We start from the raw sequence: 25,779 nt of genomic DNA, 5'->3' as shown, positions 1-25,779 counted from the left end.
CCATCCACCAAATGTTTGCCCATTAACCTGTCCATATCCCTCTGCAGACTCTGTGCTATCCTCACCACTTGCCTTTTTTGACATCTGTTAAGTTAGCTATAGTGCATTCACTTGCCAACTCATTAATGAACATTGTAAATAATCCAAGATTCAGTGCCAACAAGGCCTTGGTTGCAGAAGGGCAATCAGATGATGCTAAATCTCACACCTCTATCAAGTGCACTGACTGTTCAATGTAACATCCTTTCTCAACCAACTTCGCTAAAAAAAAACCTGAAAACAACAAATGCTGGAGATCACAGTGGGTCAGACAGCATCCATGGAGACAAAGCAAGCTAACATTTTGAGTCTAGATCAGTCTTCATCAGACAAATCTTCATCAGTGATAGCATTTTTTTTCCATAAAAAATTGCAAGTGGACTTCAAAACAATTCCTTAATCTGCAGGTGAAGCCCCTGGAGATAATTCTTGGAGATGTTACATTTCATTACTTTTAACCTTAATGAGCACAGATCATTTTGATCCAGAGAAATAAACATCTCAAAAAAAATTAAAGAGGTAAAATTTGCTTCACATGAAGCCACAGAGCAACTGAGAAATATGTCATCAGAAGGATAAAAAGTAGATGATGCATAATGACTCAATTTTCTTAGATCTTAGATCCGTTAAATTGTGTTTAACTATTGAACACAGTAATACATTTCTGCTTGCAGTCAAGTTTGCAGTAAACTAAAATATAATGAATTGCAGGAGCTTTTTGAAGTCCATCTGCAAACACTTAGAATTACTAATGAATTATATAGTTCACAACACGTCAAAAAGAACTACTACATAGTACCTTTTTAGCCCATATGCCTGGAATGTGGCTGAGATTGTAAAAAAAAGATTCTTACTGCTGCATGTGGTTTCACTGTTAATCTAATAAAACTTAATCCATGTTTCTTCAAACAGGAATTTTTGAAGGCAAACATTCAATACTGCTGCATATAACCTACAGGAATGTTTTAGTTAAGCTGTTTTTGGGATTACAATTTGTCAAATAAACTGAAAAGTACAGTCTCTATCACTCGAAAATCGCCATATTCCCAGAGGACCAGAGATCTGTTCTCTTATTAGAGAGAGACAACTGGTGAAGGTTTAACCTGAGGGTCATGATGCCTCAGGTGAGGGAAGAGGTTAAGAAGTAGAGTCCTTCATGATAACTGCAGCCAGTGTGGGAACTGAATGCATATTTTTGGCATCACTCTGCATCACAAACCAGTCGACTGAGCTATCCAAAAAGCACTCACGGCAGAACCTTCCAGAATCTTACATTGCTACTAGTGAATGGAGAGTGTTGTGAATCAGGTCACTTAAAGTATGATTCTCAACACTCCCCATATGGTATTGCGTAACCATCACAATTGCGTGTTGCGTTCTCAATGGATTAGCTATTGTTGATACAGGGATAGGGTTGGTCTGGGTTAGATGCTGTTAAGAGGGTCAGTATAGACTCAATGGGCTGAATGGTTAAAGCACAGCAGGTCAGGCAGCATCCAAGGAATAGGAAATTCGACGTTTCGGGCATAAGCCCTTCATCAGGAATGAGGAGAGAGTGCCAGGCAGGCTAAGATAAAAGGTATGGAGGAGGGACTTGGGGGAGGGGCGCCCCCTCCCCCCCCCCTCCTCCAAGTCCCTCCTCCCTACCTTTTATCTTAGCCTGCCTGGCACTCTCTCCTCATTCCTGATGAAGGGCTTATGCCCGAAACGTTGAATTTCCTATTCCTTGGATGCTGCCTGACCTGCTGTGCTTTAACCAGCAACACATTTTCAACTGTGATCTCCAGCATCTGCAGACCTCATTTTTTACTCAATGGGCTGAATGGTCTGCTTCCACACTATAGGGGATTCTATGATTAAGCTAGCCAATTGGATACAAAATTGGCTTGACAGTAGGAGCGAGGCTGTTGATAGAGGTTATTGTTCAGACTGGAGGCCTGTCATCAGCAGTGTGCCACAAAGATCAGTGCTGGGTTCACTGTAATTTATCATTTATATAAACAATTTGGATGAGAATAAAGGAGACATGGTTAGTAAGTTTGCAAATCATACCAAAATTGGTGGTGTAGTAGATAGTGAAGAAGGTTATCTCAGAGTATAACTGGATCTTGGTCAACTGGGCCAGAGGGGTGAGGTATGGCAGATGGAGTTTAATTTAGATAAATGCAGGGTGTTGCATTTTGGTAAGACAAACGTGGGCAGGAATTACAAAATTAGTGGTAGGTCCCTGGGGAGTGTTGGGAGTGTTATCAAACAGAGAAACCTAGGGGTGCAGGTACATAGTTCATTGAAAGTTGGGTCAAAGGTAGGATGGTGAAGGTGGTGTTTGGCACGCTTACCTTTATTGGTTAGAGCATTGAGCACAGGAGTTGGGACATCATGTTATAGCTGTACAAGGCATTGGTAAGGCCACATTTGGAGTACTGCATACAATTCTCATCACCCTGTTTTATCTGAAGTTGCTGGGGCAACACTTCAAGGTCATTATGAGTGGACCAAGTATCATCCACAGGAATTTTTGAGACAGTCACTGAATTACATTCTCAGCCACTTTTGGTTTGTAAACCTTCTTCAAATTTTTTTAAATAAGAGAAGACACCTCCCAATTCTTTCTGCCATCCAGGAATCCAAGAGGGTCTTAAAAACACTACACGGGAGACAAATTATAAAGTTGATAAAAGCCGTCAGGTCGATACAGACAAGTAATACTCTCAGAAGCCATATCCATGGCTAAGCAAGGAAGTTAAAAATAAAATAAAGACAAAAAAAAGTATACCATACTGCAAAGGTGAATGGCAGGCTGGAAGATTGGGAAATGTTTAAAGATCAACAAAGATTAATTAAAAAAACTTAGAAGAGTAAATGCAATTTATGAAAGAAACTCCACACCAAACACAAATACAGATAGCAAAACCTTCTATAAGTATATAGAAAGAAAGAGAATAGCTAAAGTGAATGTTGCTACCTTGGGGAGTGAGACAGGGAGTTAACCATGGGAAACACAGAAATGCTGGAGTCACCAAATCAATATTTTGCTTTTAGTTTTCATGAGGACACCAGTACCATCCCAATGCAGAAATTGTGGGAAGGGAGGAAATCAGAACAATTTACATCATTAGGGAATAAGTACAACTAGGATTGAAAGCAGATAAGTCCCCGGGGCTTGATGGCAGCAAGGAAGTAGCAGCAGAGATAGCGGATTCATTGGTTACAATATTGCAAAATTCCCTACATGTGGGAAAGATCCCAATGGATTGGAAAAATGCTAATATAATGACCTTCTTCAAAATAGTAGGTAGGCAGAAAAAAATGAAACTACTAAGCAGTTAATTCAACATTTGTCACTGGGAAATTTGTTATAATCCATTATCATGGATGCACGAACATGACATTTGGAAAGTCAAATCGCAAACCATCACAATTTTATGATGGGTAGATAAAGTTTGACTAATTTGCTACAGCTCTTCAAAGATGTAACAAGCAAAGTGAATAATAGGGATCCTGTAGATGTAGTATATCTGGATTTCAACATAAGGTATTGCACTAAAGGTTAATACACAAGGTAAGATCACCTGGGGTTAGAGATAATTTATTAGCGTGGGTGGAGGATTGGCTAATGAACAGAAAGAAGAGATAAATGTGCCTTTTCCTGCTTGGCAAAATGTGACTAGTGGGTATGACTAATTAAAATATATATTAATGACTTGATAGCAGGGATAGAAAGCACTAAAATTACATTAGTAGATTGTAGATGATAGTAAAATAAGTGGGAAAGTAAGTTGCAATGAAGAAGTAAGAAAATTATAAATAGATACGGATAGGCCTGGTGAAAATGCCAACAAAAGTTTACCGTGAATAAGTGTAGGTTTGTCCATTTGTGTCTGAGGAATAGAAAAGCAACTTGTTATCAAAATTGAGATAAACTTTAGACCTTTTCGGTGCAGAGAGATTTAGGTGATCTTGTTCATGAATTTTAGAAAACTAGTATGCAGGTACAGCAGGTAATAAGGGAGGCAAATGGAATTTTGGCATTTATTTCTAAAGAAGTAATGTAATAGTAAGTAACAGCTACACCTGTTAAAGGCATTAATGAGACTGCACGTGGAGTGTTGTGGACAGTTTGGTCCCCTTGCTCAAGGAGAGATGTGGTTGTATTGGAGGCAGTTCAGAGGAGATTCACTAAATTGATTTTAGACATCAGGAGTTCGTCTTATGAAGAGTTATTCAACAGTTTAGACCCATTTAGAGGAATGAGAAATCTAATTGAGGTATACACAATCTTAAAGGGGATAGACACAGTGGGCGGCACGGTGACACAGTGGTTAGCACTGCTGCCTCACAGCGCCTGAGACCCGGGTTCTATTCCCGACTCAGGCGACTGACTGTGTGGAGTTTGCACGTTCTCCCCGTGTCTGCGTGGGTTTCCTCCGGGTGCTCCGGTTTCCTCCCACAGTCACAAAGATGTGCGCGTCAGGTGAATTGGCCATGCTAAATTGCCCGTAGTGTTAGGTAAGGGGTAAATGTAGGGGTATGGGTGGGTTGCGCTTCGGCGGGTCGGTGTGGACTTATTGGGCCGAAGGGCCTGTTTCCACACTGTAAGTAATCTAATCTAAACAAAGTGGATGCAGAGAGAATGATTTCCCATGTGGGGCAATCTAGAATAATTCTAGAACAATAGTTTTAGGATAAGAGGTAACAGATTTAAAACAAAGATTTTAATAAAGCCTTTGAAAGATTCCGCATGATAGACTAATTAGTAAAGTTAGGACACATGGGATTCAGGGTGAGCTTGCCAATTGGATACAGAATTGGCTTAATGACAGGAGACAGAGAGTAATGGGGGAGGGTTGCTTTTCAGAATGGAGGTCTATGGCCAGTGGTGTTCAACAGGGATCAGTTCTAGGTCCTCTTTTGTTTGTCATTTATATAAATGATTTGGATGAGAATACAGAAGGCACTGTTAGTAAGTTGCGGATGACACCAAAATTGGTGGCAGTGAAGAAAATTTTCTAAGATTACAAAGGGATCCTGATCAATGGATCAATGGGCTCAAAAATGGCAGTTCAATCTGAATAAATGCTAGATATTGCATTTTGACACAGCAAGCTAGGGTAGGGCTTTTACAATTAATGGTAAAGCCTTGGGTAGCGTTGTAGCACAAAGGGACCTAGAGGTGCAGGTACATAATTCTTTAATGTTTGCATCACAAATCAACAGGATGGTTAAAACAGTGTTTAGCTTTTCCCTTCATTGCTCAACTCCTTTGAGCATAGGAATTGGGAAGTCAGGCTGAGGTTGTACAGGACATTGGTGAGGCTTCTTCTGGAAAACTGTGTCCAGTTCTGGTTACCCAGTTAAAAAAGGATATTATCAAGCTGGAGAGGGCTCAGAAGAGGTTTACCACCATGTTGCTGAGAATGGAAGATTTGAGTTATAAAAAGCAGCAAGATAGGCTGGTACTTTTTACACTGGAGCGCAGGAGGTTTAGAGGTGACCTGATCGAGGTTTATAAAATAATGAGAGGTATAGTTCAGGTTTATGTAGTTGTCTTTTCCCTAAAATGGGGAATTCCAAGATTGGGGGTACATTTTTAAGGTGAGAGGAGAGATATTTAGGAAAGATGTAAGAGGCACATTCTTTACACAGAGGGTGGTTCGAATGTGGAAAGAACGTCCTGAAAAAGTGGTGGATGCAGATACAATTACAACGTTTAAAAGGCATTTGGATGGATCCATGAATAGGAAAGGCTTGGTGGGATATGGCCTAAGAGCAGGCAGGTGGGACGTTTTGTTTGGGATTATGTTCAGCATGGACTGATTGGACCGAAGGGTCTGTTTCCGTGCTGTATGACCTAATGACTCTATAAATCTATGAAGAGAAATTATTTCTCTCAAAGGGTCATGAATCTAAGGAATTCATTACCTCAGAGTGTAGTGGGTACCAGGACATTGGGTCAATTTAAAGAGGAGATAATCCAATTTTTAACAATTAACGGGTTGAATGGTTACAGAGAGTGGGCAAGAAAGTGGTGTTGAGGTCAAGGTGAGATCAGCTATTATCATATCAAATAAGCAGACTTGAGGAGTAGAATTGCCTACTGCTGCTCCTAGCTCTTATGTTCTTAGTGGATTACAGTCTAGGACTTGCTGGAAGTATATGAGATTGCGCATCCGGCTGGCAGCATCTTGGAATCTGAGAAAAGACATCATCTCTGTCAGCTAAAAGAGAAATATTGGGGCAAAATCGATCAAAAATTGCCAGTTCATTTCATTGCTCTCTGTGGACTACGAAAGTCAGTTTAAGGTCATTGCCAATCTGATCAGTCTAGGATTATATCCTAGCCTTATGCTCTTTAGTTTAATATTGGCTGGCTTGGGGTGGAGTGGACACCTGTTTCATCATCTTGGATCTGGAAAACATCGTTGCTGGAATAACAAAATCGTGCTTCATGGATGTACTCATTAAAATAAAGTTTGCGAAGGGAATCCATTATGGGATCCAACTGATCTACAGAAACAGCAACTGTTTCAATCAACGAGCTGAATTGGAAAGTATTCTGGTCAAATTTGGAGCAAGACAGAGCTATAGGCTCTTCCATTTTGTATTTGAGTTGCACTGAGTTAGCCTAACATCAGTAGTTGAGAAAATACTGGAATCTATAATAAAGGCTGTGATTACCGGATATTTTGAAAATAATTTTCCGATTTGGCAGAATTAATATGGATTTACGAAGTGACAATCATGTTTGGCAAATCTAATAAAGATTTTTGAGGGTTACTAGCATACTAACTCAACAAAGGGAAAGCATTAAGATGTGGTGTATTTAGATTTTGATAAAGTTAACACAAGAGGTCAATAAACAAAATTAAACAAAATGAAATTGTGGGTAATGTATCAGCATGGATTGAGGATTAATAAAAAGCAGAACACAGCAGGTTGGAATAAATGGGTCATTCTCAGGCTGACAGGCTGTGAATCCTGGGGTATTACAAGGATCACTGTTAGGGCCCCAGCTTTTACAATACGATTTGGCTAAATGTTAGGTTATCCATTTCGGTAGGAGGAACAGAGGTGTTGAATTTCCTGAATGACGAGAGATTGGAAAGGAGTGAAGCCCAAAGGGACCTCAGGGTCCTTGGTCATAAGTCACTGAAAGCTATCAAGCAGGTGCTGAAAGTAATTTGGAAGGGAAGAGGTTTTGAATACAGAAATGAAGACATCTTGCATCAATTGTATAGAACACTGGCTAGATTCTATCTAGATAATTGTGTGCAGTCTGGTTCCCTTGCCTAGGGAAGGATATACATGGCACAGAGGGAGTGCAGCAGGAAGTCCACCAGACTGGTTCCTGGGGTGGTGGGCTTGTCTTATAAGGCGATAATGAGGAGACATCCTCTGGTGTTTAGAAGAATGAGTGAAGACTTCATAGCAATTTATAAAATATTTAAAGGGACAGACAGACAAGATGTTGAAAGAACGTTTCCCTTTGCTGTGCAGTCTAGACGGGGGCACACAGTCTCACAATAAAAAGCATTTAGGACTGAAATGAAAAGGTACATGTTCATTCAGATAGTGACGATGTAAAATAAGTAAGATCCATCTCACTTATCTTCTACTACAGCTTTATGATAGTCGTAATATAGAATAGGGAAGTTACTGAATAACCATTGGAAGGGCAAGAGCAACAGAAGCATCAGAGCACTAACACCCCAAAGTTATGGTAGATATTGATGTTACTGTAGATATTGATGTTACTGCAGATGTTGATGTTACTATAGATATTGATACTGTAGATATTGATATTACTGTAGATGTTGATGTTATTGTAGCTATTGATACTGTCGATATTGATGTTACTGTAGATGTTAATGTTACTGTAGATATTGACAATACTACAGATACTGATACTTTAGATGCTGATGTTGCTGTAGATGTTGATACTGTATATATTGATACTGTAGATGTTGATGTTACTATAGATGTTGATATTACTGTAGATATTAATACTGTAGGTATTGCTGTTACTGTAGATGTTGATGTTAATGTAAATATTGATGTTACTGTAGATGCTGATGTTACTGTAGATATTGATACTATGGATATTGATTATACTGTAGATGTTGATGTTACTGTAGTATTGATGTTACTATAGATATTGATACTGTAGATATTGATGAAAAGATAGATATTGATGTTACTGTATATATTGATGTTACTGTATATGTTGGTGCTGCTGTAGATATTGATGTTACTGTGGATGTTGATGTTACTGTAGAAATTGATACTGTAGATATTGATAATACTATAGATATTGATACTGTAAATATTGATGTTATTGTAGTATTGATGTTACTGTAAATATTGATACTGTAGATATTGATGAAAAGGTATATATTGATGTTACTGTATATGTTGGTGCTTCTGTAGATATTAATGTTACTGTAGATGTTGATGTTACTGTAGATATTGATGTTATTGTAGATATTGATGTTCTATAGATGTTGATACTGTAGATATTGATGTTACTGTAGCTGTTGATGTTACTGAAGATATTGATACTGTAGATGTTGATGTTACTATAGATGTTGATCCTGTAGGTATTGATGTTACTTTAGTTGTTGATGTTACTGTAGATATTGATATTGTAGATGTTGCTGTTACTGTAGATATTGATGATACTGTAGATGTTGATGTTACTGTAGATATTGATACTGTAGATGTTGATGTTACTGTAGATGTTGATGCAGCTGTAGATATTGATGTTACTGTAGATGCTGACATTACTATAAACATTGGTATGTAGATACTGATGTTACTGTAGATATTGATGTTAATGTTACTGTAGATATTGATGTTACTGTGGATGTTGATACTGTACATGTTGATCTTACTGTGGATATTGATGTTAAAATAGATGCCCATGTTACTGTAGATATCGATGTTACTATGGATATAGATGTTACTTTAATTGCTGATGATACTGTGGATGTTGATGTTACTGTAAATATTGATACTGTCGATATTGATGTTACTGTAGATATTGATACTGTAGATATTGATGTTACTATGGATATTAATGCTACTGTAGATGTTGATGTTACCGTAGATATTGATGGTACTGTAGATATTGATACTGTAGATATTGATGTTACTGTAGATGTTGATGTTACTGTAGAGGTCGATGTTACTATGGATATTGATGTTACTGTAGATATTGATGTTACTGTAGACATTGATACTGTAGATGTTGATGTTACTGTAGATGTTGATGTTATTGTAGACATTGATACGTAGACATTGATGTTACTGTAGATATTGATATCATAGATGTCCATGTTACTGTAGATATTGATGATACTGTCGATGTTGATGTTACTATAGATATTGATACTGTAAATATTGACGTTACTGTAGCTGTTGATGTTACTGTAGATATTGATGTTATTGTAGATGATGTTACTGTAGATATTGATGACACTGTAGATGTTGATGTTACTATAGATGTTGAAGTTACTGTAGATATTAATATTACAGTAGATATTGTTACTGTAGATGTTGATGTTACTGTAGATGTTGATGTTACTGTAGATATTGATGCTACTGTAGATATTGATGTTTCTATAGATGTCCATGTTACTGTAGATATTGATGTTACTGTGGATATAGATGTTACTGTAGATGTTGATGATACTGTGGCTGTTGATGCTACTGTAAATATTGATACTGTCGATATTGATGTTACTGTAGATGCTGACATTACTGTAAACATTGATATGTAGATACTGAAGTGACTGTAGATATTGATGTTACTATAGATGTTGATGTAACTGTTGATGTTGATGTTACTGTAGATATTGATGTTACTGTGGATGTTGATAATGTACATGTTGATCTTACCATAGATATTGATGCTACTGTCGATATTGATGTTTCTATAGATGTCCATGATACTGTAGATATCGATGTTACTGTGGATATAGATGTTACTGTAGATGTTGATGATACTGTGGATGTTGATGCTACTGTAAATATTGATACTGTCGATATTGATGTTACTGTAGATATTGATACTGTAGATGTTGATGTTACTATGGATATTAATGCTACTGTAGATATTGATGTTACTGTAGATATTGATGGTACTGTAGATATTGATACTGTAGATATTGATGTTACTGTAGATGTCATGTTACTTTAGAGGTCGATGTTACTATGGATATTGATGTTACTGTAGTTGTCCATGTTACTGTAGATATTGATGTTACAATGGATATTGATGTTACTGTAGATGTTGATGTTACTATAGATATTAATATTACAAACCAATTACAAACTAACAACCTGTGCCAGCTGCTGACAAAGGAACAGATATTTTTAATATCCAACAATGCCCACCAAACCCTATTGAAATTACCCCAAAGAGTGATACATTAGTAATCAAAATATGCATCACCATTTGATAGCCTCAAGTGCCTCAATGCTCTCTCTGCAAGTGCTATATGTTATATGACGTTTCATAATGTGGATGTACTCTATGAAGAAAAATACTGTAGATGGTGATGTTACTGTAGATATTGATACTGTAGATATTGATGTTACTGTAGATATTGATACCGTAGATGTTGATGTTACTGTAGATATTGATGTTCCTGTAGATGTTGATGTTACTGTAGATATTGATATTACTGTGGATGATGTTACTATAGATATTGATACTGTACATATTAATGTTACTGCAAATATTGATACTGTAGATGATGTTACTGTAGATATCGGTACTGTAGATGTAAATGTTACTGTAGATGTTGATGTTACTGCAGATATTGGTACTGTAGATGTTAATGTTACAGTAGATGTTGATGTTACTGTAGATATTGATACTGTAGATATTGATGTTACTGTAGATATTGGTACTGTAGATGTTGATGTTACTGTAGATATTGATGTTACTGTAGATATTGATACTGTAGATGTGAATGTTACTGTTTATATTGATGTTACTGTAGATATTGATACTATAGATGTTGATATTACTGTAGATATTGATACTGTAGATATGGATTTTACTGTTGATATTAGACTGTAAATGTTGATGTTACTGTAGATATTGATACTGTAGATACTGATTTCACTGTTGATATTGATGTTACTGTAGATGTTGATGTTACTGTAGATATTGGTACTATAGATGTTGTTACTGTAGATATTGATACTGTAGATATTGATGTTACTGTAGACTTGATACTGTAGATGTTGATGTTACTGTAGCTATTGATACTGTAGATATTGATGTTAATGTATATGTTGGTACTTCTGTAGATGTTGATGTTACCGTTTATATTGGTGCTGCTGCAGATGTTGGATTTTAGGTCAATCTTTGAAGTCCTCGAAAAGTTATTCCCAAAATGGAGTTGACTTAAATACTATGTATAAAAGCGACCAGCCAGCATGGATGTGTGCAGTCATGATTTTTAAACATTATCGATATTCAAAACAAAAATGAGGATGCCTTAAACAGTCAGCATGTTTTAAAGACCTACACATCTTTACTACACAGCCTGTATCACCTCGTTGATTCCTCGTGTCCAGTTATAAGGTACTGGTTAAGTGAAAGATGTACTTGTGAGATGAAACATTGAGACTGACTACTTGTGCAGGTCCTCAATATAAGTTGGTAGGGGGTGAGGCCAAACTGGATGCTCCAGTGATATGACTGGAACTGATAGTTTTCATTGTACAGTTTTGCCCTCTTTCCTCAGTCTGCTGGTAATGACTGAACAGTAAGCAGCTCAAGCTTAGCTAAATGGCTGACTTTGACCTCAATATCTATCAGAAGTCTGATTTCTGGAAAGGAACCTGCGTCTCTTTTGCAAAGTGCACTAATCTCCTGGTAGCTCCTGGCTCCTGGCTCTTACTCCCGGCCTGAGCAAGAACGATTCATCCAGACCCCAGAAAACAACTGCTTGCAGCCGATCGTCAGCTTAGATACTCCTGTCCCTGTCACTTTACCTCTACACCTTATTTCAGCCTATACATACTCTACATTCATCAATAATTCAATTACATTTTAGCTCCTATGAAAGAAACATCTGTGCACAGTTACTGAAGGAACATAAACTCAATACTGACTTAGTGGACTCTCCATCAATGTGAACTAATTTTAATAGCTTTGATGTGAAGTAATTCATAACCTCTTCTCTTTTCTTTCTTTTTCTCTTTCTTTCTTAAGCACTTGTGTGATTTTGTGGAGCAAATCATCCCTTCACGTTCTGAATGCAGTAAATTACCCTTGTTTGAACCTTAAAGAGTTGGCTTTGAGTCATTTTCAAGATGAACTTGGCAGACAGGGCAAGAAGGATTATCAGGAGGGGATGTAGGATGTGGAATTGAGGTTAAAATCAGATCAGCCATGATCTTATTGAATGGCAGAAAGGCTTGAAGAGCCGAGTAACTTTGTTCATTGTTTGCCGGTTTGCAATGTTCTGACAGGTCTAAAACTGTTCTCTATTTTTTGCAGCTTCACTCTCTGCCATCAGCATTCTGTCTCTCCCAGCCTTCTTGTGGTCTCCTGTCTCTCCTCTCCTTCTAGCCTCCCTCATTGACTCCACAGAGCCTCCATTTCCCCCTTGCAGCTTCTTTCCAACCCCTTTGCAGCCATCCTGTCTCCATCCAAACTCCTGCAATCACTCAACCACCCCCTCGGCCCTTACAGCTTCTCTAAATCACTGCTGCACCCCTGTAGCCACCTACAGTCACCACGAAACTTACAGGATACTGACAGCCTAGATAGAGTGGACATGGAAAGATGTTTCCATTGCAGGAGAGATAGTACCTGGGATTGGTGGTGGGGGGGGAGGGGAGGTGAAAGGGTGAAAGGACAACCCTTTAGAATGGAGACGATGAGAAACTTCTTCAGTCAGTGAGTGACGAATCTGTGGTACTCATTGCTGCAGAAGGCTGTGGAGTCCAAACCATGAAGAGAGAGATAGATTGGTTCTTTATTAGTAAGGGGATCTAGGTTCTGGGGAGAAGGCAGGAGAATGGAGTTGAGAAAAATATGAATCATGATCAAATGGCAGAGCAGACTGAATAGACTGAATGGCCTAATTCTGCTCCTATATCTCCTTTATGTGGTCTACCTCTGCCCACTCTGGAGACCTCCCTGTCTTCCACATCCCTCTTTTCTGCCTTGTACAATCATCCATCCTTGCAACCTCACCATCTCCCCATTACCTTGCAGCCTCACTGTCTCCCCCATTACCTTGCAGCCTCACCATCTCTCGCATTACCTTGCAGCCTCCTGCTCCCCTCAATTCCTCTCAGTCCCCTGAGTTCATGTGCAGTCTTCCTTTTCTCCCAAAATTCCTCGAGTTGGCTGGCGGACAGCTGCCTTAACCCTGTCACCCCTCCTGGCCTGCGCAAGAAAACTGCATCTGGCCCAAAGAACACATCTGTCTGCTGCTGGATCTCAGTCCCAGACCCTCCAGCTTCACTTCTTGGCTTCTAGCTTCCCCTGCTCACAGTGGATACTCCCTAAGTGACTCTGTCTCTTCTGGCATTTACTTGTTTAAGTGTTCGCTGCTCCTCCAATTTTGTCAGTGGCAAGCAGACAAGAGAACCAGCCTGTGCCTGGGGAAACAGTTCATCATTTTCTTCCATTCATTTTATGGGGGCAACCTTTCTCTGATTGTTTGGCGCCACGAGTGAATTTTCCAGGGTGCTTTCAGTGGCAAATTTGCCCATCGCCCTCATGTATTTTAATCGTTGCTATAGTTGTTTGCATCATCAACGATGGTTGATGATCGAGGAGTGTCCTGTCTAACAACACTATGGGAATACCTTCTCCATGCAGACTGCTGAGGTTCAAGAGGGGCACTCACCAGTATCTTTCTGAGGGAAACTAGGATGGGCATAAAATATTGGCCTTACCCATAATCACTTAATTCCAAAAAATGGGTAAATGAAAAAAACAGTTGAAGGCTGCCAAAATAATGGAAGATGTACATTAGCAAGAGTGTCTCGTCTTTTCTTAGCTACGTTTGTGAGGCCATTGAATCAATTCCTACACTTCAGAACAAAAGGGGAACAGCGAGAAGTTTTGGTCTCGCTTGCAATCTCCACATTGCGTGAACAAATATTTAAAAAAAGATACTTGCAGCTGTGAATAATTCTGCCATGTCATTCAAACATCATTTACGGACCACTTTTTTTGCACTCCTGTCCTCACTGGTGTCATAAAAGCACTTCTAGTGATGCATGTAAGTAAGTACCTGATAGTATTTTAGTTGCTGTAAAATGATGTGGCCGTATGCATAGCTACAATGTCAACAGCATAATTGTATTGCTGGCCCTCTTGCAGTGGTAAGTACACCTGTCAACAGTGATATTACTGCCAAATGTTTCTTGAAAAGAAAATCCTAAGAGGAAACTTCAATTACTTTGCAATAAATAATCGTTGGCAGGCAATCTTCAAGATCCACCAGGCAAGGCAGGGGAGTTGGGCGAGGGGGCGGGGCAGGGGGTGTGGGGAGTGGTGGTGCTCAGTGAGGGCAGGGGAATCTAGACTGGAGAGAATGCTCTTTCTAATATTTCTTTATAGTACATAGTCTGTTAATTCCACAACATGATCCCTTCAAATTTTCCACATGGTCGCCTTCACATATACCTTCAATGGAATGATGGTTGTTGCACTATATGGTACACTCCAGATTGCTACATGGCCAAGCAACTGCACACTTTGGTGAAATTATTGGGATCGTCATCATGTCAATCTGACTTCAGAGCTGAAAGGCTAGCAGGTAACCAGTATCTTAGTGTGTAATATTTTAAAATCTGGACTAGTCTAAAAGGCATTCGGTTCTGTTCCTATAAATTTTGCAAATCAGATCAAGCCAGTTATAAGTGTTTCACAGTATAAGTTGGATATTGGAAGGGAAAGAATCTTCTAAAATATTTATGTCATAGCAGTGCATAAGATATAGATTTTAATGTGCTATTTCTCACCTGCTGCTGTGCAGGCTTCCCTGGGAAGCTGTTGGAGTCACAGAATGTGTCTTACAGGTATCCTGACAGGTGGCTTCAGATGGTTGTCTCTGTTGGGTTTAAAATAATAGAGCAAACGTAAAATTGTGAACTATTCATTTTCTTAAAATAAAAATCTCCATGCAGCCAGGTTGTGAGGTTATGATTAAAAAAACACAGATGCTGCTAACAGAAGTGATTGATGCCAGGTCAGATTTGCGGGTCTTAAGTTTCAGCCTTCCAATTAATATGTGCAGGTGTTAGACACGTGTTAATACATACGTACTTTAATCATCTGAAAGGCCTTCTGGAAGAATTTAACTTCAAACCGTTACTAGCTTAGCTACTGTTGGTGAACAAATTATAAAACGTTACAGCTTTGTTAATCACTCGTAGAGACAACAAACGTAATGATGGTGAACAAGAAGAAAGAGTAGCATGGAAATGTAGATTGGAGAGAGGGCTGAAATTCTTCAAGGTGGGCATACCTGGAAGAGATCTAGCAGGGAATTAAACACTTAAATAAGACAAAGAACTGCGGAGGCTGGAAGTCAGAACAAAAACAGAAATTGCTGGAGAAACTCAGCAGGTCTGGCAGCATCTGTGGAGAAAAAGTAGAGTTAATGTTTCAGGTCCAGTAAGTCTTCTTTAAATTGTTCCAGATGAGTGAGACACATTGCCACTATTGAATGGGGATATTCTGGGACACCACCACCAAACTGCTGGACCATTCTGAGAATACTTTATACATGTTTCACAGTATAGGTTGAGCATATTTATATATAGTGTTGAGAAGACTTTATTATAATGTGGCTGATTTCATTCATAGAAAAGGTTCCATTGCGTCTACATCCAAGTCACTTGTGATCATCGGAACTACATTTTGGAAGTCTGTGCCGTGTACAAAGGAAGCTGCCATGATGGTTATGTCCTTAATAACTCTTGGGGTCCTGATTCATATCAAGGATCAGGTGCCTTACAATGATTTCTGTTTTCTTACAATGATTCCAACAAGGTCAGAGTGAACAGACATGATGATATTCGGTTGGCAGCACAAAGGTGCAGCAGGTAATCAAGAAGGATAATGGAATGTTGGCCCTTATTTCAAGGGGATTGGAATATAAGAGTAGGTTGTGGAGGTGGGGGATTCAATGATGGCAATAATATAACTGAGTGGTTAGGTTCACTCTTGTTGGAGATGGTCATTGCATGGTATTGTGTGGTGCAATTACTATTTATCATTTAACAGCCAAGAGCCTTTTACCTGACCAGCCAATTCCACAATATTTAGTATACATTAATTTGTTGGAACCAAGCAGAAATCAGCTTCTATGTTTAATTACAGGGCATTAAAAGACATGGCAGCATTTATCCTGAAATGTATTCAAAAGAAATGACTGCAAGGAACATTGCCAAATTGGCAGTTTAAAGTTCTTAATTGACCCAGTAGGTATTCTGAACCAAGATGTTATGTCTGGAAAACCGAGGCTTTGAAGAGTAACTGCATTTTTGTTCAGAATCTGAAAAGCCACACAGTACAATTTAGATCTGTACCAATACCAGAAAGTTGCTGATACAGGGCCAGGCACGTAACTAACTCATGTTCTGTATAGTACTCTGATTTGCATTTTGTGTTGGAGACATCTGCTTTGTTACATCAGTTGCTCACTCCAGTAAATTGGAAATTTGGCACAGCAATATTTAATTTTTCAATGTTTGTCTGTTAGTCAAGCCTGAATGTGGCTACAGTATGAAACTGAAGTTAAATTGAGAAAACAAGCTGGAAAAGTCTAAGAACATACATTACATAATCGTTTGAAAATAGCATTCTACATCGAAAGTATGTGTTTTGGAAGAATGAGGGGGGAATTTCATCGAAATACATAAAATCTTGATGGAATTGGACAGGCTAGAATGTTTCCGATGTTGGGCAAGCCCAGCACTAAGGGTCACAGTCTAAGAATGAGGGGTAAGCCATTCAAGACTGAGATGAGGAAGGATTTCTTCACTCAGAGAGTTGGGAACCTGTGGAATTCTCTCCCACAGGAAGCTGTTGGGGTCAGTTCATTCGATATATTCAAGAGGGAGCTGGACATAGCCATCGTGACTAAAGGGATCAAGGGGTATGGAGAGAAAATAGGAATTGGATACTGAAATTACATGATGAGTTATGATCATATTGAATGGTGGTGCAGGCTTGAAGTGTTGAATGGCCTACTCCTGCACTTATTTTCTATGTTTTCATGTCATCTCTACATATCTTCAAAGCATAAAGCACGATTGGAGGCTATGGCAAAGTCATAATGTCATTGCACTACTGATCCAGGACCCCACACCATTTTTCTGGTTTGAAAATGGTTTTGAATCCCATGGTGAAATGTGAATTCAATAATATCTGGAATAGAGTACAGGCCTAATGATGGCCATGTAACCATTGTGAAAACTGATCTGGTTCACTAATATCCTTTAGGGAAGGAAATCTGCGATTCTTAACTGCTCTGGCTTACATATGACTTCTCCACAGCAATGTTGACTCTTACATGTCCCTGGGATTTAGGGAATGCTTGCCTAAACAGAAGCACCCCCACCAACCCACAAATGAAGGTTTAGAAAACAATAGGTGGGATGAGATGGAGAACAGTTTAAATGGATCTGCTGCAGCACCATCACCAGGTGATTCATTCAGGCTGTCAGATGGCAGTTTCAGAGTTGTTGATACAGGGATGGACACCCGAATGTAGTACCAATCCACAAGAAAGTGAAACTGCTCGACATTTACTGGAAGAAGGAGGCCAGCAGATATTTGAGCAGCTCACAGAAGACAGATGTTTGATATGGCAGTAAGGGCTTTTCAATACTTCAAAGTCAAAGAAAAATGCAATCATTGGAGCATCTACATTCTGGCAGAGATGTTGGGGAGACCATTACAATCAGATATCCTCAGACGTTGACCCAAATTGGGGAGGTATCCACTGGCACCTAATAAATGTTCAGCTGCTTAAACTGGAATCACTTTATAAAGGTGTGCAAGTTTTCAAAGAAGAGAATTGCAGGTAGATTACCTGAAAGTGAAGTGTATGTTATAACATCACAAATGTCAAAGCAACGGGTCAGTTTAAGAAATGCACAGTCAAGACTACGAACATTTTCTTTCACTTTTGAGATGTGAATATTGTTGGCTGGATCAGCATTTATTGCCAACCATAGTTCATGGAGTTTTTCACAAGCTGTAGAATCTACCACTAACTGGCATTGCAATACAATCCATAAATAAATGGTGAAACTGAAGAATTCAACAGGATGATAAAGGACATTCTGATAGCTAGTATGTCAGAGGTAAAAGCTTTCAAACAATCAAATCATATCCCATTTAATACATGTTCATCCATTCCATACTCCCTGACCAGAAGTGCACTCGCCTAACCTCATAACATATGAAGGAAAAGACAGGTCACAATGAACATAAGCTTCTTAGAAATTTAATCTGCAGGGATAGTTAAGGGAAATAAGAAAATGGCAGATGATTTAAAAGATATTTTGCATCAGTCTTTATGGTGGAAGATACTTCAAACATCCCATTAATGCTAAAGAATACAGGGCTGGGTGGGAACTACGAACCATCACCATTACTAGCGAGGTAGTATCATGGGAAATTAATGGGTCTAAAGGCAGTTAGGAAACCGAGTTCTGATGGCTTAGATCCTGGGATCCTAAAAGAAATAGCTACCAAATAGTGGATGCATTGGTTGTAATTTTCCAAAAATCCTTGGATTCTGGAAAAACATACCAGAGAACTGGAAAACTTCCAATGTAAGACTTGTATTCAAAAAGGAAGGGAGGCAAAAAGTAGGTATATAGACCAATTAGTCGGTTGGAATCAATTAGTAAGGAGTAATACCTGCACATTTGGGAAATCATAATCAAATCAACCAGAGCCAGCATGGCTTCATGGAAGGGGAAATTGTGTTTGACAACATCATTCGAGTTTTTCAAGGAAGTCTCAACTAGAGTGGATTGAGAGGATCTAATAGATGTGTTGTATTTGGACTTCCAGAAGGTGTTTGACAAGGTACCTCACAAAAGGTTAAGTCATAAGATGACAGTTGGGAAAAAAAAGATGTGCCATTTGTATAGGAATACACTTCAAAACTTTCGAATATCAATTTACCTCCTGCCCCTGCACCAACTTTGGGAGCTGCTTAGTACTTCAAAATACAAAAGACCCTATACCAAATAATTCCCATCTTTATTAGAATTGGAATTCCTATAGTGTGGAAACAGGCCCTTCGGCCCAACAAGTCCACACCGCCCCTCTGAAGAGTATCTCACCCACACTCATTACCCAACATTTCCTCTAATAAATGTACCTAACCTACACATCCCTGAACACTACGGGCAATTTAGCTTGGCCAATTCACCTAACCTGCACATCTTTGGACTGTGGGAGGAACCGGAGCACCTGGAGGAAACCCACGCAGACACGGGGAGAATGTGCAAACTCCACACAGACAGTTGCCCAAGGATAGAATCAAATTCAGGTCCCTGGCGCCGTGAGGCAAATGTGTCACCTATAACATATATATAGCTGAAACTGTGAATAATTCCAATACGTGGTGAATATGAAGTGGATCCAGACAAGGGGATCACTAGATTATTTATAAACTGAAATGGTTTTCCCTCTTCAAAATTTAGAAGATTGGCCATTCCTCAAAGATTGAAAGATTCAATAAAATTCACGAAAAAAGATGGTAACACAGAGGGCCTAGATAATGTACTTTAGGGAAGAAAATCTACGATTCCGACGAGGCCTGGCCAACATGTAATGCAAGATCCTACAGTCATGTGACTGACCCGTAACTGCCCTATGGAATATATTAGCAAATCACTCAGGTCAAGGGCAATTAAGGATGATTAACAAATGTTTGCCCAGTCAATGATGGCCACATCTCACGAAAGAATAAAAATAAAACTGAGTAATGTGCTATCTATGTGTCAGATTAGTGTAGACTGGTGAAAGAAACAGGTTTATAATTTACTGGTTTACAATTCTTCAATTAATTTCTGCTTTTGCCTAGATTTTCAGCATCGCAAATTGTTTCTTTGTCACGTGGGAAAGAAACACTTTCTTACTCATTGTTTGAGAGGTACTTGCACAAAGTTGGGAATATTCACAGCTTTGTGAACCCAAGTCTTAAAATGGCTGAAAGCTGTCTGGGAAAGGGTTACATTAGAAGTTGGCTGGGTGAGCCTGGGATGAGAGTGGAGGTTGCCGGATGCCAGCACAGGTACAGGCTGGGCAGAAAGCCGATCGGGTGCACTAGGTCTGTACCAAAGTTTCAAGGGAAAACAATAAAATATATAACATCTGACTGTAGACTGATATAGATTCAAACTAAACTGTTGTTAGCTCTGTGATTTAACATAGATAAATTTCCAAATGAATTTTGATAAACCTTAACATGAAAGTTCATGAATTAAACTTAATGTTGTGTGGATGGTCTGGAAACTGATTGAAAGGAATGGATAGGCGATATAGGGCATATAGTCCCTCAGAGCTCAGGCAGGGAACACTGCTGTTTCCAATTCACATAAGTAAGCTCAATGTTCCTTCATTCACATGTGGGATGTGAGTGTCAATGTCTTGGCTAGCATTTATACTAAATTCATCACGGGCTTTAAGTAGGTGATAGGGAGCTAGAATTAATCTGGATTCAGAATATGGATAGAAGTAGAAGGAGCAGTGAAAACACAAGGGACAGCTCATAAATCAAGGAATGAGTGGATAAAACAACAGGAGTAGACATAACAATGGGAATTAAACTGTCTAAAGTGATCCACTGATGTGGTGTAGAGATCATGGATCTATCATGAATAGTCCTGAAATATATATCCTGAAGCTAAAGGAGAATATGAAGAAGAGGTACACTCTGTTTGAGAAAGCAGTGAAAATATTCCATGCAGTTGTGGTCAACAAGAAACAAAGCAGAAATATGTCATTGTTCCTTCAGTATCACTGGGTCAAAAACCTGGAACTCCCTCCATAACAGCATTGTGGATTTGTGCCTACACCAAATGGACTGCAGCAGTTCAAGAAGGCAGCTCACCACCACCTTCTCAAAGGCCACTAGTGATAGGCAACATGTTGCAGCCAATGATACAGCAGCTGCTCTGCCCAGGACTGTAAAAAACTACAGACAGTTGTGTGCACAGCCAGGCCATCATGGAAGCCAAACTTCCATTCATGGACTCCATTTACACTTCCTGCTGCCACAGAAAGGCTGCCAATGTTATCAAATACCCCTCCCACCCAGGAAATGCTCTCCTACAATCTCTTCTGTCAGGCAAAAAATACAGAAGCTTGAACACATAGACCATCAGGTTCAAGAACAGCTTCTTCCCTGCTGTTATTAGACCGCTGAATGGACCTTTATAATTTCTTGCTAATGCTAATCTTCCTTTGTGCACCTCCTGTGCAGTTGTAACCCTGTAGGCCTCACTCTGTCTGTGCACACTATGACCTGTATGTCGTTGTTTGCTGTGATCTGCCTATATTACTCGCAAAACAAAACCTTTCATTGTAAATAGTTACATGTGACAACAATAAATCAAGCAACGTCCTCCTTGAATGAGTAAAAAAACATGTCAAGGACAGAATGCAGTGCAGGTAACAGCCAGAGAAATGATTTTTCGAATCAGGGATCTGAATGATGAAAAAAAATGGAGAAGTATGGTCTGAAATTTTCTCAAAAGATAGTAAGACCTCATTGCTTGTTGTTCTCAACTGCAGTGTTGGAAGCATGTGGGACTTCCCCTGTAATGTTGTTCCCCTACCATTTGATGAGATCTTCTGTCAACCAGCTCATCTCCAGAGTGCTAGTAACATCCAGCCTGCAGATCCTTCCATCACATTCAACTACTTCATCAAAGACTTTCCATTCATTATAAGATCCGAAGTGAGACATTCGCTGATTTGCATATTGTTCAGCACTACTTGCAACTCCTTAGATACTGAAGCAATCCTTCAGCAATCAATGCAGCCAGATCTGGACAACCGTATGACTTGGGCTTATAAGTGGCAAGTAGCATTCATGCACAAAGATATCACTATTTCATTTAACAGAGGATGTAACCATCTCTCTTCAATATTCAATGGCATTACTTTTGCAGAATCTTTCACTACCAGCAGCCTAGAGGGTTACCATTGACTAAAAAACTGAAATGGGCTTCACATATAAATACTGTAGCGACAAGAACAGGTGAGTGGTTAGAGGTGTTACAGCAAGTAACTATCTCTGCAATGCCTGCCCACCATTCATAAGGCTGAAGTGTGATGGGAGACCCTTCACTTGCCTGAATGGGTGTTGCTTCAACACCAACCAGGATAAGGCAGCATGTTTGACTGGCAACCAATTCACCATCTTTAAGATTTTCCCCTTCATCATTGATGCACAGTGCAGCAGTGTGCACTGGCTACAAGGTGCACTGCAACAACTCACCAAGACTCCAAAAAAGAACTTTACAAATCAGTGACGATTACTGCCTCCTCTAAGCCACATACCATTCTGACTAGGACCTATATCACCATTTCTCCAACGTACTTGGATTAAAATCTTGCAAGTCCCTTCCAAACAGAACTGTGGGAGTACCTACACCACGTGGACAGCAGCAGTTCAAGAAGGCAGCTAACCATCACTCTTATGAAGAACAATTACGAATCAGGAAAATAAATGTTCGCCACCTGGTGATGCCCATATTGCATGAATTAATTAAAGTAAACTCCAGGAGTAGAAATAGAGGACAGAGGTAAATGGAGAGCTATGATGAGCGGGCATGAAAGCGGCAGCGCAGCCAGGAACTTGTTGAATATCAGATATGCTAGACAGTACTAATGGCCTACTCCTGTTCCTATTTCTGATGTTCTTATGTTCTTTGCAATCTGCTTTCACGTGAAAACTCTTTCCACTTTGCATTGTAGTTTGCAAGCACTACATAAAATGTGAAAGTTGCCTGAAATCACAAAGATTCCAGGCAAATCCAGCTGACTGGGGAACATTCCAATCCCTCTGCACTGAAATTGCTTGAAGTCTCTCTTTAATTAAGTAATAGGTTGATTCTTCCTAGCAAGGTGTATGTCCTGACACATTCTCACATTAAATTCATTCTACAAAGCTTTTCCTCACTCACTTAACCCATCCATATTTCCTTTCTGATTATTTCTGTCCTCATTGCAACATGCCCTCACACTTTTTGTATCTTCAGCAAATTTTGCTGAAGGCCTTCTGCAAGAGGCCTTATTCATATGCTGTGAGCCTGAGAAGAGAACCTGGGCCCTTACATTCAAGGATCTGCCGGTTTGTAACCAGTCGCTGGAATGGCTTGTAAGTTTGTCTGTTACCAATGGGAGAGTCAATTGAAATTCGCACCTTTCTGGAAGGTACACTGCACTTTCAAGATCAGCAAGTTGTGAACAGCACATTATGGTCATGAACCATTATTTAAGTTAAGGCTCCAGCATTGTGTTATGGACCAGGCCAGGCTCCTGGTCCATAAGGGAGAATCAGAGAGAGAGGCGGATTCAGCCTGGACCTTTTTGGGGCCAGCAGCCTTTACAACACTACTGCTAAAAACCAAACCAAACCAAAGAAAAGCTGAGCTGGGAGAACTGGCCACTCCCTTTTCATTGAACAAGCGTTTTCTTTCCCAACAACTTAAAGCCTGTTGCCTGAGGCAGTATCTGCTACCTGTAATCAAATTGGCCCAAAGACCCTTCAACTTAAGACTTTTCGGAGTCTGTGTCTTTTACAACCTCGCTGAAAAAAAAGCCAAGGACAACATAATCTTGTTAAAAAAGCAGCATCATCACAATTGTCATTGGAATTTAATAGTGTTTAAAAATGTGTTGCTGGAAAAGCGCAGCAGGTCAAGCAGCATCAAAGGAACAGGAGAATCGACGTTTCGGGCATAAGCCCTTCTTCAGGAATGTCCCTTTGATGCTGCATGACCTGCTGCGCTTTTCCAGCAACACATTTTTAAGCTCTGATCTCCAGCATCTGCAGCCCTCACTTTCTCCTAGTTGAATTTAATAGTGTGCCAGGACTTGTTCCAACTTTACAGAGAAAAAGCACCATTTGAAAAGTCTGTGTTACCTGGAGTCTCGTTGCCTCTTCAGACCACCAGACCTCAAAATCCTTTTGCATCATCATCTTGGACTTTTCTAAGAGATGCTGTAAATGCTCGATCTCTGTCTTCAGTGCTTTCAGCCGATTGAAAGTCATTTTGTAACTGGTCAGGGATTAAAGTAGAATAGTCACATTGTAGCTGAGAGAACTGAGGGATTTCACAGAGATGCTCATGATGAGAAGTGACCTGCCTGTTTAGGAGTCACCCAAAGTACACATTGTGCTGATGTACCAATCTTATTTTTCTAGCTGGTAAACACTCAATATTACAACTTGTCAACCAATAGCATTCAAATAATTTAGAATACTACGGTGTTTTTGGTGGTACTTAATTACTTACAAGGACAAAAAGGCATAAACAGCCCTGATATATGTACTTACATATAGAAATGGGGGTGACTGATGACACCAACAACTTTGGGGAACTTTGGGGCACACTGTCTTAATGACCGGCTGCCCATTGGCCTTGATTCTTTCTTCTATGTTAGGGACTGCTTTCTTCCAATAGAAATAGTTGGCCTAATGAGCAACATTTGAATATGTTCCATACTGCCTGACTGGACTGTTAATCATTTATCAAATTTATCAACAAGGTTTTAATTGAATTTTTTCCCTTAGTTTTTGTGGGTCCAATGGACCCAGTCACAGTTTTAATGCTCTGCATCCAAGTATTCTTCGTCCAATTTCCAAAATTAAGTCCAGCCTTTGTTGAGTTGGTCTCAATCAGCTCCTGCACCTCTTTCAGATCAAGACCAGGATCCTGCATACCTGGCTTCCATGTACTATCGGGAAACCATGCGAACCCTTGGCGATAACCACGCTGACCACATGTCTGTGTTGTAATGGGAATCCTGGAGGATTTGACGCAAGACTGCATTAAAAAAAAATCTGAATTGAAGATTTTATCTTCATAATGATGCTCGATCCATTTTGTATTCCTTAAAGGTGTTAAGGCACACACGGATCAATGTTGGAATAGAGATAGAGACATTAGGGCGGGTTGGTTGTAAATGGATGATACCTGGGAGTATGTGATAAGAACAAAGAAAGAGACCAAATAGATCTTGTAATATTTATCCATAATGTGTATTGTCTGTTCATTTCCTTTTAGAAAATATTCTGACTTTCTCTCTGCACTTTTCAGGTCAGGTCATGAACCACCACAGCTGACTTGAATTTGGGCCTCCCTCAGGGTTATGCTAAATCAATATATTCACAGGTACATAATCAGAACCAGATTCCCTTCTCCCAAGTGTTCAGAGTCTTTTTTTTGGGAACCATGTGGACTCTGCTCATTTACTTCCTCAAGAAAAGTGGACAAAATAGATGTGGGGGTGTGAGAAAGACAAGGCAGAGGGGCTTGTGGATGGAGGCAGAAAGAGTCTGGAGTGGTTTAAAACCATGGGAGACACAGTTGTTTTTCGTTCTGAACCACGATGGACTCCAACCCCACTGCAAAAGCGAACGCATTTTTCACAGCACCATGTGTTATCTGAGAAGCAGGTGGGGTGGAGCATTGTTCTCACCCTTTAAAGTGGTC

General features: G+C 39.5%; 1 protein-coding gene across 1 annotated transcript in view; it reads right to left on the bottom strand.

Moving 5' to 3' along the window:
- kif6 (kinesin family member 6) overlaps positions 1-25,779 on the bottom strand; it is a 541,049-nt gene that overhangs the window by 16,082 nt on the left and 499,188 nt on the right. Inside the window, exons 18-19 of the mRNA XM_060854513.1 lie at positions 24,207-24,342; positions 15,043-15,131 (exon numbers count right to left, since the gene is read on the bottom strand). Of these exons, the coding sequence (XP_060710496.1) occupies positions 15,043-15,131; positions 24,207-24,342 (225 nt within the window). The remainder of the gene's footprint in view (positions 1-15,042; positions 15,132-24,206; positions 24,343-25,779) is intronic.

Source organism: Hemiscyllium ocellatum, chromosome 3 (genome assembly GCF_020745735.1).
Source record: "Hemiscyllium ocellatum isolate sHemOce1 chromosome 3, sHemOce1.pat.X.cur, whole genome shotgun sequence".
In the NCBI taxonomy this organism is placed as follows: Eukaryota; Metazoa; Chordata; class Chondrichthyes; order Orectolobiformes; family Hemiscylliidae; genus Hemiscyllium; species Hemiscyllium ocellatum.
Note: the sequence above shows the minus strand (reverse complement) of the source record. Positions and strands in the feature narration are given on the sequence as shown.